The sequence below is a fragment of the Conger conger genome, chromosome 9 (assembly GCF_963514075.1).
Source record: "Conger conger chromosome 9, fConCon1.1, whole genome shotgun sequence".
Taxonomy (NCBI): domain Eukaryota; kingdom Metazoa; phylum Chordata; class Actinopteri; order Anguilliformes; family Congridae; genus Conger; species Conger conger.
The window spans coordinates 15,190,968-15,209,737 of record NC_083768.1 but is presented as its reverse complement, the minus strand read 5'-3'; the positions used below and the strand labels follow the sequence as shown (position 1 = coordinate 15,209,737).

At 40.2% G+C, this 18,770-nt stretch overlaps 1 protein-coding gene across 1 annotated transcript; it reads right to left on the bottom strand.

Moving 5' to 3' along the window:
* Nucleotides 1-1,032: 1,032 nt before the first annotated feature.
* LOC133137566 (neuronal pentraxin-1-like) lies at nt 1,033-15,264 on the bottom strand. Its single transcript, XM_061255899.1, has 6 exons — nt 15,227-15,264; nt 9,054-9,600; nt 4,698-5,187; nt 3,401-3,645; nt 1,947-2,126; nt 1,033-1,242 (listed from the first exon to the last, which is right to left on the bottom strand). The coding sequence occupies exons 1-6, from the start codon at nt 15,262-15,264 to the stop codon at nt 1,033-1,035; spliced, it is 1,710 nt and encodes a 569-aa protein (XP_061111883.1).
* Nucleotides 15,265-18,770: the final 3,506 nt, after the last annotated feature.

Genomic DNA, 18,770 nt, shown 5'->3' with positions numbered 1-18,770 from the left:
AGTACAAGTTCTGCTCTCATTCTGTCCCGCTGGAATACAGGAAGATATTCTCTCTGTGACCTATAAGAGAACATATCACACTTGGACACTGTGGGGTGATTACAGAAACCATAATAGTACGAAAGCATGTTCAACTCCACAACTTCAGGCAAATCATCTTTTCCATCAGTCTTCCTTAAACAATAACATGGAGTAAGTATCTTAAGAAAGCGCAAAAGTTCTGCATTCACTGTGTCCATCATATCTGGAAAGTCTGTTGTAAAAAATGTAATTCTGTCTTTTGCAAACGTATCGTGGCTACATCAGGTCCCAGTCATGTACCTTAACAATTAGGCTTCAGGCTGCCCTGTATAAACATAAATCAATAGAGAACCAGCTCTGATTCTAATATCACCGAAGATATGGAATGATTGAACCATTTTCATAAACACTATGCTGTCCATGAGGGTTCACTGAAAGACTGAAAAGCTGTGGGGGTTAACCTTTGCCCCATAAGCTGAGATTTGTCAGGTGGGCCACCTCTCTAAAGCAGTGAAGCACCCCACAATCCAGAACCATGTAAGTGCCCATTGTGGACATTAGGTCATTAGATTCCCCATGGAGGAAAGGTACTCTGTGCCTCAGCATGCAACAGTGACGCCTCTGGTGGAATGGGCTACTGCAGTCTGCCTGTGCCTGCTGCAGCACACTGGTTCCTTAGAATGCTGCTCCTGCTGGAATGTGTTCTCCTCCAAATTGTTGGAGGACTGGATAAATAGTAAACCATCTTACAAACTGACTGGCCTACAAATAAGATTAGGACTCCACATTGGTGGAAAATGTATATACATACAGTCATAAAGTATTTTCCCTGTATTATTATTTTATTATTCTTTACAGTTAAATTTTAACCAAGTAAAACTCTGAGAGTAAAAGGTGGGACCCTGTATTTGTGTGTCCACAGGGAAGGCCAGCTCTGCTCCATTCAAGTGGTGGTGGTGTTTGATGGTGGGGCTGACAGTAGAAGTATCTCCTCACAGAGATACATTTCCCTCAGTGACAGGGCTCAAAGGGGTACTTGCTGACCCCACCATGCAGCTCAACCAGAGACTCAGTCCAGGAGATGATGTCGCCAGTCATGTGACTTCTGCAGGTACCCAGGTTATAGATCTCCTGGGGCGTGAGCACGTGGGACCATAGCTGGAGGTCCGAAATCTCCCCCACAAAAGCCTGAGTCGCATCGAAACGGCCGCCCAGGGTGTCCTGCACAGGAAGGGGAGCTCACGGTCAGTCTTATATAAACTGGAGAGGCAGGACGGATGAGGGGGTTATTGGATTGCCGCAGAAAGGGCATGAGTCAGACAGCATTGCACCAAGAGTGTGCTCCATTTAGTCATAATCCTTAACTGTCCTATTTCATAATTTGTATGTTTGTATTGAAGAGATTTCCAGGCAGAAATTATTGCATGGTGAAATGCATTTATAAAACATGGTAGATATCAGTTCAAACATTCCTTGTAAGTTTCTTTGAAGTCATACTGTTTTGGCTTTTTTGACTTTAATTGAAACTGAACTGTATTTTTATAGTTGGCAATTCACCAACTCTTATCTTATGGTCAAAAGGTTTCTTTATTCTGGCTGAAGATATTTAAAAGTAATTTTTAGTAACTTATCAATTTTATATCATTTAAAGGTGTGAAATGTAAGGCACAGTTAACTTATTGGGTCATATTTATGGCCTCTGGGTTATCTGTGGCCATAAAATAAAGAAAGAAATTTAATAATGTTTTCAAGAATATTTTTCACGTGATACAAACTACATTCAATAGAACTGTGTCACCCATGTATCCCTCGCTGAAACTTATTTACAATCTCATAGTCTCTGCTCAGGGATAGTTTACTGGTCTGAACATACAGTACATGTAATGCAATCTAAAATAATGATGAAGAAGACAACCCCAGTTTACCTGTTCCTGTCCCAGGATGATGACCCCACCAGGCTTGATGTGGTGCCAGGTGGAGAGGTTCTCCCCAGAACCCCTCTTCACCCCGTCCTGGTAGGCCTCCCACTGTCCGGCGCGCATCGACCACGTCACACACAGGTGGTGCCATTTCCCATCGCTCAGGGACAGAGGCAGAGTCACGGCCTAAAGGGGGGGGGGGTGAGGAAAAGGTGCGGGGTTGGGCAGGGGGAAAGGACAGGACCTGCTTAATTAGCCTTCACAGCTGTGTGCCAAGGCGAAATGAAGTGGGTGGACGGCACTGTAGAGGATATCGTTTCTCATGCGCAGGGAAGGACCAGGAGCTGAGATATTTTAACAGGAGACCTGAGTTCACATGACTGGGACTGGCGTACTGGTGTAAGCAGCTTGCCTAGCTTAAGAGATGATGGGTGAGCAAGAGTCACCTCATTCAGGGAGAAACCAGGTGAGCCTGCAGCCAGGGCTCAATCAGCCAGCATTTAAGGTTGAGATATAAGTCTTCCCAATCCTTATTGGATAAGAATGTCAAGACAGGTCTTGCTGTGAATGCTGGGAGACTGACCTGTAAACCCACAGCTCACTTCAACAGCACAGTGTATGTGCGAGGGGAACTCCAAACTTATTGGACGGCACTTCATCATGCAACAAGACAATGACCCAAAACATACTGCTGGAGCAACGAAGGGGTTTTTCACAGCCGTTCATGGCCGCGGAAAATCCTTGACTGGCCGAGTCAATGGGCAGATCTGAGCCCTTTACGTGCTGAAGTGGAGACCGAAGGTGAAAAGTCAGGCCTGGCAGAGCATCATTACGGAAGATACCAAGGGTCTGGTGATGTCTATGTGTCGCAGACTTCAAGCAGCCATTGCATGCAAAGGATAAGTGACCAAATATGAAAAAGGATTACTTTATTCTACATTATATGTAACTGTCCAATATTTTTTGATACATGAAAATATGGGGGACTATGTATAAAAGGTTCTATAATGTCCAAACGGTTCATCCAATATGGATGAAAATACCCTCAAAATAAAGCTGATAGTCTGTACCACATTGGCATTGTATATTTTCAAAGTGCTGGAGTACAGAACTAAAATAACAAAAAATGTGTCACTGCCCAATGAGGTGGTGCTCACTGTATGTGTGAGTGGACTTTCTGTCTGTACCTGTGGGAATTAATATTTAACAGAACTCTCAAATTATTATTTGTATATGTTAAGAGGAATTATTTTTAATTGCAATAACAATGCTTAGAAACTACTGAAAAAAAGTTATTTGCATCAGTCTACCTTCTGGGTTATAACATTCTCACACACACACACACACACACACACACACACACTCACACGCTCTCTCTCTCTCTCTCTCTCTCTCTCTCTCTCTCTCACACACACACGCACACGCACACACGCAAAAATGTGTAAAAGCCATGTACTCACTTTGTCATTGACAAGCAGCTCCATTGGGTTCTTCCCCCACTCTATCAAAACCAGTTCATTGGCCTGTCCTGGGACAGAGTATGAGAATGGGGTTCCCAACCCAGGCCCTGAACCTCCTTTAATCCACAAGCAGAGCGTGAGGGCAAAGACTTCATTGAGGAGGGTCCTCTTCACACGCGCGTACATGTAATTAGTATGCATTGGGAACCCAATCTGAAAAGCACTTTTTGGTTTATTCCAGGTACCTGTGTGATAAACATACAACACTCTGTTCAATTCAGTGTTATTGCACTCTACACTGCACTTTATTATCAGTTAATGTTAACCATCAGAATGGGGAAAAAATGTGATCTAAGTGATTTCGACCATGGCATGATTGTTGGTGCCAGATGAGCTAGTTTGAGTATTTCTGTAACTGCTTATCACCTGGGATCATCATGCACAACAGTCTCGAGAGTTTACTCGGAATGGTGCGAAAAACAAAAAGCATCCAGTGAGCAGCAGCGAACAGAAATGTCTTGTTGATGAGAGAGGCCAACAGAGAATGGCCAAACTGGTTTGAGCTGAGAGAAAAGCTACGGTAACTCTCATAACCACTCTGTACAATTGTGATGAGCAGAAAAGCATCTCAGAATGCACAGCACATCGAACCTTGGGGCGGATGGGCTACGACAGCAGAAGACCACGTCAGGTTCCACTTCTATCAGCCCAGAACAGAAAGCTGAGAATTTGGCGCCAACAGCATAAATTCATGGCCTTGTGGCAACAGTTCAGGCTGGTGGCGGTGGTGTAATGGTGTGGGGAATGTTTTCTTGGCACACTCTGGGCCGATTAATACCGAATAATCAATCATCACTTGAATGCCACAGCCTATTTGAGTATATGTGTATTCTCTCATGGCCACAATGTACCCATCTTCTAATGTTAACTCCAGCATGATAATGCACCATGTCACAAAGCAAAAGCCATCTCAAACTGGTTTCATGAACATGACAATGAGTTCAATGTTCTTCAGTGGCCTTCCCAGTCATAGAACACCCTGGTTTTGAAAGTAAAATATAGATCATTATCCATGTTATTTATTATAGGCAGCCATTATTATTATATTCAGCCAGAATAATTCTGGAGCCCACTGTATAGTGCATTTATGCAGATACATGGCAGTACATTGTAACATCATAGGATGAAAGGCATGTTTTTATGCTGAGTCAGGTGTATCTGGATTGAGTCTAAATTAAATGAGTATGTTTAGTTTAGATCCAGTTCTGAAAAGCTATATAGAACAGCCATATATTACCAGAGTCTGTGCTCCTGTGATGCAGCTGACTGAGTACTGAATCCAGCTCACGACTTGTGGTTCGGCGTCCCTGTCTCTGATAGGCCTTTCCAGGGCCGTGGCTGTGCAAATCTGCTCCATGGTCATGGTGATCATCGTCGTGGTGATTGTCATCGTGGTGATCGTCGTCGTGGTGATCGTCGTAGTGGTGGTCATGGTCGTGGTTTTCACTGTGACTGTACTCGTAATGATGGCCATGGTGATAGTGATCAGGATCGTGATTATGGTGGTCATCGTGATCGTCATCGTGATCGTGATTCCGATTGTGATCACGGTTACGGTCGTGGTGGTCGTGGTCTTCGTCATCATCATGATCGCCATGGTGATCGCCGTGGTGATCCCCGTTGCCATGGAGAGCAGGGTGATGGCGCAGCTGCTGCTCCAGAGCATTTATCTTTCTGCGCAGGAGGTCTCTCAGTGAATTAGAGTAGGAGCTGGAGCTATTCCTGGACTGTACAGAGAATCGTAGATAGACTGTCAGAGGGACTGTCAATGTGAACTATATAGGAAAAGGTCTATTGTGATTAAACAGAAATTACACAGATATTTAATCAATTATATTGTTATTTTATGCATTTTTATGTACTATGCTTTGACAATACACAGGGAGAAAGACAGTAGGATTCATAGGAGCCATTTCAGCAGACAGTCTCTTTCCATGCACTTTGAGCTTCATATGCTAATTATGTCACTGTCTCTGTATTACATGCTGTAAGGTGAGATCAGTGAAGGAGGACAAATTATTAATTGGAATGCAAACATTAGAATACAGCATCATACATGTTACACCTCAATTATGACAGTAGAACACTATAGAGCATTAATTACAGTATACTGAATAGATTTTTTCTAGATACTTTATAACCAAAAAGCATCAGGGAAAGGTAAATAGATAATAGATAATGTAATACTTATCTAAAAATATAACAATAAAAATAAAAATGTTGTTATTGTATCTGTATCGCATCGTATTTATAGACATACCACATATGCAGAGCAATAATACATCTAATAAGGAATAAGAGTTTGCTGGAGAAATTATGAATTTCCTCCATTGTATCACATGAAGGTACATTGCGATTCTTACGCATATTGATGTAAATGTTTTGTTTCATTATTACTTATCTGATGCTATCTCCAAACATACACACAAGCCTTCATTGGCAGGAAATGCGATAAATGAACCACAATTATAGTGCTTTTATCCAAAGCACTTCACAATTGATGCCTATCATTCACACACACACTCCTACACCAACAGCAAGGCTGCCTGGCAAGAGCCTTGCTCAGAGACACTTTGACACACCCAGAGGGACTGAACTGGCAAGCTTACCTCCTGAACTAAATAGAAAATGTCTTTAAAAAGGTAATTTTATCATTTCAGCTTTAGATTCAAAATAGCACAAAATATAAATTCACAGATATTCACAGTATTTCAGAAGAAATATGATAATCCAGCAGACCATTACATATAGTTAGGGATGCACTTGATCACATGACTGTTAACTACTGCACAAGTATTCGGTTTGAGACACAGCCAGACCCTGCCTTCTGGTCCTCTTGGTTGGCTCAATTGCATTACGCATGACCAATCGAGCACAGAAAAGTAGTTGAATCCAAAACAATTTGATTCCCCGTGTCGCCACAAGATCAACTGTACGTTGCTCTGGATAAGAGCGTCTGCCAAATGCCATTAATGTAATGTAACTTGTGGTAGTTGCCTTTCCAGGCCATGATAATGTATTGCTGCCACTTATTTTTTGCATTAGTAGTGGGGTACTATTTACAATATCAAACAGTGCCTTGAAGATCAAAAGGGAAGCACAGCACACAGGCATTTGCAAGAAAAACATATAAACTAAGTAAACAAAATAAATACTTCACATCAAATGCATGAGAACTGTTTCTAATCCATCAATGTTCCCAATCCATTAAAAATAAAATTAATTTTGAAAAAGAATGAATAAATCTGGGGTCATAACAATATATAAATTAAATTTTCGAAGGCATATTCACAACATACACATAAGTGCTTAAAGTGTCTGGTGTCTATCATGTTTTTATATAAAATATAAATCAAATGATGAACGATTTTGGTGCTGGAAATGATTTCATCATTGGCATTGTGTCAAAATTTCATTGAAGTCGTACCATTAAAGTAGTCTGAAATAGTACCAGGCAAACAAATAGCACATTTGCTCGCTGTCCTCCAAAACTCAAACATGTTCAGCATTTGAATGTGCTCTTAACCATCTAAATAATTTATTTCAAATTAAGTGAAGAAAATTCTGCCATTCATTCAGAAATGAATCACTGCACTGCAAAAATACACAGTCTTAACAAGTATCTTCTAATTAAACTTGAAATCTTATTTCTATTACTTTTTGCTAAATAGACAAAAAAACTGCCAATGAGGTGAGGAATCTTTATTCATTTAGAGAATAAATAACTTAAAACAAGGTATTTTTTTTCTACTTGAAAAAAAGAAAAGATCTTGAGTCTTATTACAAGACTAAAAAGACAGCCATTTTTTGCAGTGTATTTAACTATGTACAAGTTCTAGACAATGCAATTTTCTGAAGCACATTCACAATAGGAGGTTCTCAAATCTGGCTTTACATGACCCAAGTGTATACCCTGATTGATTGTCCATCAGCAGAGATCACTCTAATCAACAGTGATCTTGATTAGCACTGTAGACTGTTCTGACAGCTTCCCATTGCATACTAGGCACCCCTTCTAAATAATGCCATCACCATAATTGTAAATATGACGTAAAGCCTTGTTTGTTTCTGCTGTTCCTATCTAATATTTTACTGAATGTCCAATTAAACCACGTTCCCATAAAGCCACGTGAGACAAATGTACACACATGCAAAAACACAAATAACTAAAACACCCTTCATTACTTGTATTTACATTGACATTTTCACAAATTCGACATTGAACAAATTGCCACACCTTCTCTTCACCTTTACCACCTTTGTTTCGTATATTTGTGTATATCCAGGAAAAAATACTTGGTATATTTTCCTCTGTATTTGTAGACATTTTTAAAAATGACAAGGTATTGTATAGTATACAAGTGCTACAGTCTACTTTGATATCACTGGTATGCGTTATTAAAATATTAGAAAATATTTTCAGAGCAGACTTCCGCTGTTACAAAAAAAAAGACAAATCAAGAATGGCAATATATTGCATCTCCATTCATGGAAAACATATTTTATTTTACTGCATAAGGGATCACCATGCAAAGCCTTTGATTTATGAATAAAGCTGCAGAGCACTGCTGATAAACAATGGTTAAAACAAGTTAACTTCCTGTCACAGGAAGCCATTTTAAGACACTACTGAATTGTCAGTCAGCAGATGATTTTTTTTGTTGTTTTTCAATGATCATTGGCACACTGACAAAACCAATGAAAGGGTGTAAAATTACATAAAAGCAGGTAGCCCTGCTCATGTGGTGAGAGGAGCAAGTTATCCCGATGTGAGAATCCCATATGAGACAGTGACAGCTGGAGAAAAAATTTGACAGAACATTGTGTGATGCGTTTCAGGCCACCTTATGAATAATACCACTCCCCAGGGAGGGCCTTCATCACAGCGGATACATTTGAATACACTTATGCACCACCTGCTGCCCAAATATTTCCACGGTAATTTTCCTCCAAATGGGAAGTGCCAAATTGTATTTGTACCTTCTGTTATCTTACATCAGGGGGGTGTGAAGACAAGCACACATTTCCTTCAAAGAACATTCTTCCAGCCTCTGCTTCTTTGCAGTCTGCCGGCCGGCAGCTGAGCTGCGCTGCCACAGTTTCAGAAGCCCACACTGATGCAGGCAGTCTGTAGGCAGGTATGAAAGGTATAAAAAGGTCCTTAAAATGCCCCTTTACAAGAGCTAGTCACTGGTGTCCCAGTAGCTGCATAACATTGTGCCCCTAGCCATTGATTTAATAATTCAATTGTACCTTTGTTTGCTTGTAAAATTTACTTATTTGTACCCAAAGCCCACTATTGTACCTTCCAGGGTACATTTTGGAAATGTGTTCCTTAACTAGCAAAAATGCACCTCCACTGTACATTTATCACCATGAGTTTGGGGGTACCCTGCCAGCTGAATATTTCCCTCTCTGGCTAATACACCCTCCATGGATGCAATAAAACACTGCACTGTCACTGCACTGACAACACCTACTTTAACTGGAAGCATCACGTGACACCCGAAAATGGTAAGTGGTAAACTGTGTGTTCTTCCTGGTTTGCTCCTTAGTCACCCGCTTCCTCCGTCTCCACAACCCTTGTACTCACCTGCAGGGTCTCCAGCCGCTCCTTCAGAGTCTGCAACATTCGCCCCACCTGCTCAGGGGAGGAGGGTCCACTGTGGTTGTCCCCCCCACCCAGTGTCCCTGTCCCTCTGTGGTGCAGGTCACGACGGCCCACCAGGGGGTAGTGGGGATCCGTGTGGTGTCCAGGATCAGGATAGGGGTGGTGCAGAGGTTGGGGGTGGGCATGGTGCTGGCCGTGGTGGTTGTCGTGTCCACTCACACTCCTCCCAAAGCCCTCACAGAGGGTCAGCTTGGCAGTTAGCTCCCTGATAGTCTCTCGCTGGTCCAGGATGGTCTCCTTTTGTTGGACCAGGGTTTCACGGAGGTGCAGAATGGTGGTTTTAGCCTCATCTGTCAACCCCCACCAGCCATAGCCGCTAGGCCTGTGATGTTCATGATCATTAGTCTCATGTCCTGAGAAACAGTCTGGGTTTGCATTGGCTGGGATGGGCGTACAGACCATTTTGGGATACAGTCCATAGTCATATCCCATCCCTGGTAAACTAGAGGTATTTGCAAAAGATATGAGACTAGAAAAGAGGAGAGGGGGGAGGAGCTGATGAAGGGAAACCCCCTGAGGGTTTCTACTCCTCTGGTCTTTCATGAGGGGTGAGGATGAAAGTGCTAAAGGAGAAATAGACTGAACAGAGGTTTTGGCAGCTATTGAACATGAGTACTGAGAGAACTGCTCTTCATTCCTTTGTGCCATGAGTAAAAGTCACAGAGAAAATGACGGCCAGATGAAACTAATGCACTCCCTTTCCTAAAATATGTCCATTTCTTTTGGCATTCCTTAATGCTGAAAACACTGCTCCTTGTTACAGATATGCAATTGTTCAGTAAGCAGCAGCGCTGCGAAATGAAGCACATGTCCTCTCTTCCCACTGCATTGCAGTTGCTTCTTTCCCCCTCTCTGGCTGCTGTTTTCAGGGATGAGGGGGGTCCTGATCAGCTGCCATTGCAGGTCTGGTTCTTAGAGCCAGTGTATTCACTCTGTCTTAGGTCTGGGTGGAATGCCCTGGGGAAGAAAGAATGATGAGAGCAAAAGTGCAATAAAGCATCATTAATAAAAACACATTATAACCAAAAGTAAAATGAAAAACCATAAGCAATACTCAAAAACAGTGCTGAAAGTGTCAGGTTCTTAAAACTAGTAATGATTTTCCTCAGCTTGGAAATACAACTAACATGCTGAAAGTGGTGAGGTTATGGAAAGACAAACTGTGCAGCAATGATAGAGGAGAAGAGAACAAGGAGCAAAGTGGTAATTTATTGTAACTGAATTAACCAAAGCTCTGTCCAAATGCCAAATGCCGTTGTGTGAGCTTCTCCCTGAAGTCAGTGGTGCCCACTGAAACAGCTGAACAGCTGAAATCCACTAATGAGATTAGAGTCGTAACTGAAACTAACCATAGCTGAATGCTTCTCAGAAATGAAAACCCCACCCCACTCCCTGATACTCTTACCGAGGAACCGCATCATAATTTGAAGCTGGCTATCCATAACATACATAATAACACAATCCCAGAAACCACATGATTGAAGAGCATAGCTGGCGGCTGGAATGTTTGACAATACCATGAGAGTCGTGGGGGCGATTAAGGACCAACTGAAGCTTACTGCGCATCACCTGACCGCCGCGAGAGCTGAACACGAGCTTAAGTGACTAGAAGAACAAAGCAGCAGCTCTCCTGGCCGACATCCAGCAATTTTGGAATCAGGTGTTGGGCTTCGGCCTGCTATACAGTCAGAGCCAGAGTCAGTGTATGGCACAAGACGAGGTCGCCGAGGACGATATCCTTTCCCATTAGCCATTTGCCAGAGTCACAATAACATTCACAATGACAATTACTATGACACATAAAATAGATGCAGCTGTTATATCATCTGTGGTATCACGTCCATAGTATTCAGCGTACTGATGAGTGGTTTTTCTTTTCAGGGAGCTTTTCGGCATGTTTGGCATTGGAAAAGAGAGGCATAAAAGGAGATTTTTGCGTCATACCCACGGTGAAATATGGTGGAGGGTCAGTGGTGTTTTGGGGCTGTTTACATTCCAGAGCTCCAGGGGCACTGGTTAATTCCTTTTGGCTTACAATCTGGTCGCCTCAGGGCGAACAAAATCTATATTCTACAGCAACTATCTCAGGGGCCAGACCTCAATCCAATCAAAAACATGTCAGTAATCACATTATTCTTTTGTGTATTGCCAGGCAGGAGTGTACATAATGCTGGAGCCGACTGTAAATATGCTGAATATAAAAGAAGGAGAAGAAGAATAAAATAAATAGACAAAGAAGAAGAAGAAGAAGAAGGAGAAGAAGAAGAAGAAGAATTGTTGCACCATCTTATCTTATCAGTTTGCTGTTAAACCTTTTGACGATTTCAGCCCACTTTTGGGTCAAACAGAATTTGAAAGGTATGGCGAGGCAGAGAAAGGACCATTCTAACCTTTCAGTGGATTTGCCATGTTAAAGTTGAAAACACGGCAGAGTCGTTTCCATGGTTGATATATTAATTGGATTTTAGGATTAATTTGTTGGTGCATTTGCTCGGCAGAGAAAACCACTTCAGGCATTTGTCACACATGCCAAGACTGTAACAAGTGATCAGTGTCTGTGCTTCGATTGCAAAGTCAGTCCATTTATCCCGCCTTCTGCTATTCACGTGTGCAGCTTTCCCTGAATTGGGTTTAAACATGTAAAACTTCTCTTTGTGCGGGCTGACTGTAACTCTCTGTTAGAAATAATACCCAACAGCAAAACATGTGGCAACTTAGCTTTACCTTCTGAATTCATGTCATGTACAGTACAAGCTCTTCCATAAACTTGAATTGTTCTGTCCTCAAAATGAGGCACTCATTTTTATCAATCGGTAAGTATACTGTCTCACCATTTTCGGAGTATTTGCAATCTGTATTTCTCTGCATTCCACTCACTGATGTCGTAGTTCTGAAAGAATATACAACATAACAGTTGTACATAACCCGAGAACAGAAAATTATGCAATCCACACATACAACCGGCCTGCACTTTTACACATTTGAGATGTACAGCATTTTATTGTTAAAAAAAAAAAATCTAATTATTCTTATTATCTGTGTCTTTGCTTGTGTGTTAACAGCATAGACTGGCTGCTTGAAATTAATTCATTTATTTGATGATGATATTTTCTCTCCACTAAAATAGCCTACATATTTCCTTATTCCCAGGGAAAATGGGGGACATTTTCTAAAAATGCTCCACAAATGTGGAGCCCTACACATGTAATAAACACGATAGTACACATATTATTATGAAATGAATAGCAAATAATCACAGATTCATTGTTTCATTCGATTCATATTAATTTGGATATTTATTGGTACTCAGTATTCCTAGCAATTAGAAACAAGTAGAGACTGAATATTTCTGTTCACTGTGTCTGTGTCATATAATTTACACTGCATACTGTGTCAGTTCCCCTGCCAAAAGTAACATGTTTTATCATGAATGTGATGGTTTCCGGCAGCAAGGTGCAGTACTGTATGAACCACACCCAAACGACAAGTTGCTAGTGGCATTGTACTATAGTAACGCCCCCCCCCCCCCCGCCCCCAGAGGGCAATTTACATTTTGTACTAGCACATTTTGAAACACCTTTCATCTGGAAAGTTTGCACAGATCTTTGACAACTGCTACAGCCATGTATGATACCTGCTGTACGTGCTCACCACTGGGCAGATTGTAGATTCTTTGAGAGGTTTGAATCTTGAACAATCTTAGTCGACTGAAAATTGTATTGGCAAATTTGCATATTAACGTTATATACTTATTTTGCACGTTTCTAAAGCATGCTTTATTTCCAACATGTCCATGTGTCCTATTTAAAGCCACACATCTTGTATCACTCCTTCAACATAGCTTGCCCATAAACAGTGTTGGTACAGTTTTTAACTAGCGTGATTAAGTGTTGGTTCCTGCATTAAAGTGTATATTTGTAGAGTATAGAGTGTAGGCCTATCTTATTCATATATGCCTACTGTATGTCATTCTGGATAAAAGCATAGAAGCAGATAGTAGGCCTATATGGGCATATACATTATTATTATTATTATTATTATTATTATACAATGGATAGGCCCATTGTCTCTATTGGTCAGTTTGCGTTCCAGCCGAGCCAATATCCATGATATACGCACGGCTAAATGGAATGTTCACACATCTTTTAATATTACTCTGGGTTTCTAGATCGTCGTTATCTTGTAACTGAAATTAACATAACTTAACACTGTCATCATCTCGCAGCTAGTAGCCTATTAAAGTAGAACAAAATTAGTGATTTTAAAGTGTCCTTTGGAAAGGAGTAGGAACAAAAAAAACTTTAAAAAACTAAGGTAACATCCTCGGCTCGAAATACCAGCAAGACCAATGAACCCCGTTGAAGCAAATGATGATAATATTGAATATGCATTTACAATTTACAATTTTACAATTTTAAGAAATATATAAACCGCATATAAATTATATAATTTGGTGTGTGAACTAATTGTTCTCTTACATGAGCATACATTTTTTTCTGAAGCTACTTTCTGTTCAAAGACTTAATTTCTATCGCTACCAAGTGTTACTAGTTCAAAAATGCAGAAGGAGAAATGAAAACGGGAAATGAAAAGGTGAAATGAACCCTTTCCAATTTGACCCTCAAGTGTCCCCAAATCTCTCCAAACACAAAACGTCTGCATTGTTGTCCACACACATGAATGATCAGAAAAGCTTATTTTTCTATTGAAACAGATTTTTTGAAGAAAATGTACCTTCACGTGTGTTTTTCAGATCAAATATCAGAATGTGGAAGAAATGTGATTTAAGTGACTTTGACCGTGGAATGATTGTTGGTGCCACACAGGGTGGATTTGAGTATCTAAGAAATTGCTGATCTTCTGGGATTTTCACAAACAACAGTCTCTAGAGTTTGCAGAGAATAGTGCGAAAAGCAAAAAACATCCAATGAGCAGCAGTTCTGCTGATAAAAAACATGTTGTTAATGGGAGAGCTCAATGGAGAAGGGCCAGACTGGTCAAAGATGACAGGGATGTGACAGTAATGCAAATAACCACACATTACAGCAGAAGAGCATCTCTGAACCCACAATGCATCAAACAACTAAGTGGATAGGCTACGGCAGCAGAAGTTACCAACAAGTTAAAAAAATAAGTCTAATAAATACCTAATAAAGTGTTCACTGAGTGTATGAGAGTATGTTTTTATAAAGCATACACAAAGTGTCCAAAAAGCTCTCCAAAATGGATTACTTACCCAAATGCCTTCTAACCAACTTTCATTAATTCTGCTATACGAACAAAAATAAGTAGTTCAAGATGGAATTCCCTTAAGAATAGTGATAGTCCCGGCAAAAACATAGTTTTCTCAAAAATGGCTATATGGATTACAAAATAAATTTCAACATTAGTCAGAAAACATTGCTTCATAACCAGGTGGGATATTTGGTTCCATAAATATGTCTGTAAATAATAATTTGCAAAACATTCTTATATTTCTACCAAACCAGAAATATGTTGGCCAGGCTCGGAATAAAAGTAAGCAACTAAAAACACTGGAACATGATGGTTTTATAATGTTGCAGTTGTTTGTATCATATAAATATTAACGCAACGATAATTGGAGACTTCGATGTCTCAACCACAAGGGGGAAAAGTGGATAGGGTTAAGGACACATTTACACATCACTACCAAATTGAATGTAGCTCTGTCTTACTATATATTACAGCAATGCATTTCTTTTTGAAGGCCCTGTGTTTGTGTAGTGTGTCCTCTGCAGTGCCCCCATGTCAACATTTTACCTCCCCCATAGACTCAACCACGCAAACCGACAAGACTATTAAGTATATTATTTGTATATATTTATGCCAAGATACGCCATTTATGTGAAGATATGATTTAAGACATGTGACAATCACAAGGATATGAAAAAATTAAATGTAATTTTAAAAGAGAAATACACAATCTAGGAGAGGAGGTTAGTGCCTTGCAGCTATGACTGTATACAAGTAACAGGAAAATGCTAAACTTGCATTGCACTGGTTTATGACCAACGGTGCAGAAAGATTTTATTATATTTATTTATTTATTTTCTCTGAAGCGCTACTTCCCTTACCTTTGGAAGCTGCCGGAGTCACAGGCTTGTTGTACCATCTCACTAATCAGATTGCGAGAGATTTACTTCCAGAAGATTTTGACTCACCAGTTCTCGCTCTCTCTCTCTCTCTCTCTCTCTCTCTCTCTCTCTCTCTCTCTCTATGCATAATATGCATAATACATTAAAAGACTACAACATTAATACTTATTTGAAACAAACAAACAAAAAAAACCTAAAATGAACTAGAATTTTAAACCATGTCTTTCCATGGACAACCCCGTTGTCCACATAAACTCCAACACTGACCCCTGTTTGAACTTTACACTTTGTCCAACATTGGGCCTTGCGTATGAGTTAGCATTAAAGCTTTTGGTTCTTACATAATATTTTGAATTAATTTCAGCAGTAAGCACACACATCTCATGATACTGTCAAAGTACACTATTGAAACAGGTTATTCAAAGTTAAAGGCAAAGAACAATGTGACTAGACTAAATTTTGCTCATAATTAGATAATTGGCCTAATTATTTCTCTCTCTCTTGCTTTGAATACACACAGCCTACCCACGCTGATCTTCTCTGTACTGAGGACAGGGTGAACGATGCACAGGAGGGATAGAGCGGGATTAAACAGATCTTTCTGCAGGTCAACTGTCATCTTCTCTGACAGACTTATTTTCTACAAGACAAGAATTGAGAAGTTCAAAACAAAAATTTACAAATGAACTAAAATGTTAATTTGCACATTTTGATATGGTCCGCTCCAAACTCTGAGTGTTCATCTGCAACTGTGACTTTAGGAGAGCCCTCCTCTGACACGTGATGATATGAGCTGCTGCTTTCTTTTGCCCTACAGTCCACCAGTTAAGTTCACATAGCCATTGAGTCGGATGAGGTCATTCTTGCGTGCAGACTGCGTGTCTACTTGACCAGAGAAAGTTGTTGGTGTCTACTGAGACACAGCTGACAGTGATCCCTCTCATGCAATGCTAATTATTTGCCACCCTGCCAGACTGCTGGCCACTGACATTGACACGATTTGGATTAAATACTCAACCACACACTAGAACAGTGCCTGAACAGCATGAGCCACCAAGAAGCCTATGTGAATTTTTCCTCTTAACTAGAATGCGTAATCGCACAGTTTATCAAACAAAATTTATTTGACCGATGGTCTTCAAATGAACCACTGTAAAGGAAGCAGGATGCCTATGATTTGATTTCATCTGTCGGTAGAGCACACAAATGCTCTGTAGTAAGCGAGTAGTACAGCAGTCAATAAGACACAACACACAACATCTAATAACAGTTCCAGCACTCTTTGTCAGTGAGAGAAAACTATATGAAGCATATGGGAACATAAAACAGACAGCACGCATTGGATTAATTTAATATGATTCATTATTTGTATTCCCTAACTGACTGGGCCAAGTAGATTTTGAATTTAGATTTTTCTGAACATGCATTCAGCAGCCTACATCTGTCTAGGAAGACTTTTCAAAAGCGTAAGGTGTGGCTGTCCTGGGGCGTACTACACATCGAAGGTGGAGGGAGGTAACTCGGAGCTGTTCAACTGGTATGACCTGGAATCACTCCAGGCTGTACTGCTACACTCAGAACAAATGCATCAGCTGTATGTATATGTTGTTGTTTTTTTTCTATCTTGTAAAGCAGCTCAAATTTGGGTACTCCATGTACCCCACCTAGCGGAGAACTAGCAAACTGCTGTAGTAGTTAGCTCTGTAAGCCAATTTGCTAGTTTGAAACACATTTCACTTAGTGCATCATGAAGGTGAAGATATAAGCCTCAAATACATATGTCATTGGTGGTTGTTCAGTGGAATGCTGAAAACATTCCGAGTCAACTTTAGATTTTCAAGGAATTTAAAAAATCGCCATGCATTAAACAGAATGGCCATTTTGGAGTATTCAATGGTTATATTTGAATGTTGAAAATAACCAAACAGTAGCATTTAGAGTATTGATCATGTGAGTAGTGCGGTTTTCAACTTTATATTGTCGCCAAAACACAATTTACCGTAAATCGCAATGTAGATGCGCACAAAAAGTTTCCAAGGTGCTAACGGCTTGACCGCAGTATGTTTATGTGTTTTATGGAATTTATATTCAACTCCACGTAAGAATGAATTAATCAGCATTACCAGAATGAAACATCACCCATTTAAATGTTGAATCCTGTTGTGTTATATATTATATTGCCTTATTAAAATAATTTTTCCACTCTAAATAAAAATAAAATATGAATGAATGGAATAGTAAAAGCATAAAACAAGCTTTACAACCATGCAGCTGAGACCACTCGTGAAGTGTGTTCGGATCCTACGAAAAACTAACATTCAAGAACTTTGATAAATCCCATATTATTTGTGTAAATGCATTTCCGAAGGATTCATGGTCAATTCCCTTCAGCTCACGTTTGATAAATGAGGCCCATTGTGTGCACAAGCTTATTTAAGGATGCAAATATTTTTAGTGGTTATAGTTTTAGTTATGATTACTGGACCAGAAAGCATATAAACACACAGTGGAATATGGATTTTGGGTTTACTGGCACACAGATGTGTTCAGCAACTGCAAACTCAGGGAAACTTTTTGTTGTGAAAAGTCTGTGAAACACTCTCTTGGTGTTCTGGTGAAAACATTCCAGCTTTTGCTCACTGGGAAGGAGTAACTTTCCAATTTCAGCTAACAGAATGAATCAGTGTAACAAAAGCGTTGTGTCCAGTCTACTTATAATAACTGAATTTTGTGGAAAATGTCTAGGACTGCCTAGCAAAACAGCTCCTCACTTGAATTTTACAAGCAACCCACTAAACCTATTGCACCAGCAGGTCAATCCCCAAGCCACCTTTCTCCTGGTAATGTTGCCATTTTCTCTCCACGTTTTTAAAGGTTATGTTGCTTAATTGCCTCTAATGGCAGTGCTGGCTCAAATCGAAGATAGAGTTTTGCTGAGCTGTGGTGATTTAAATGAAACCGTTTAACATGATGACCTTGACAGAGCTAATAAGCATCATTTTAAGCACATTTTTAGCACGCCATAGCAGAGCTGACCCACAGCAGACTGAAACATGTCAATTTTGGAAAGCTTTCCTTGATGTACATCTTAGCTGATTTTAATGAATCTTTCTTTTTTAACTCACAAAGTCAACAAAGCCATTATGTGTGTGGAAATCTAAGAGGAAATGGTTTTAACTGTAAAGCTGGCAGGCATGTGACTATTTGTCCAGGGTATTAGTATCCCACCCAGGATTCAAAGCTTTCGCTCTGATCACAAGCTAAATGCTCACTGTTGCACACCACTGTAGCCAACAGGAACCCATCTCTTGAATTTTACTCCTCAACACCGATGTGCCACTGTGGACAGTGATACACATTTGTGGGTACATTGTAGTCGTTGTAGGTAGAGCTGCAGTATGATTTTGCAAAACAGTTTTGAGTATTGTGCCTTAAATTGATTGGTTTGTTATAGCTGTTTGAGGGTCTTGAAATCACTCTTGAACGTTCACTCCTGCAAACTTCCTGAACTGCAAGGCTTCAC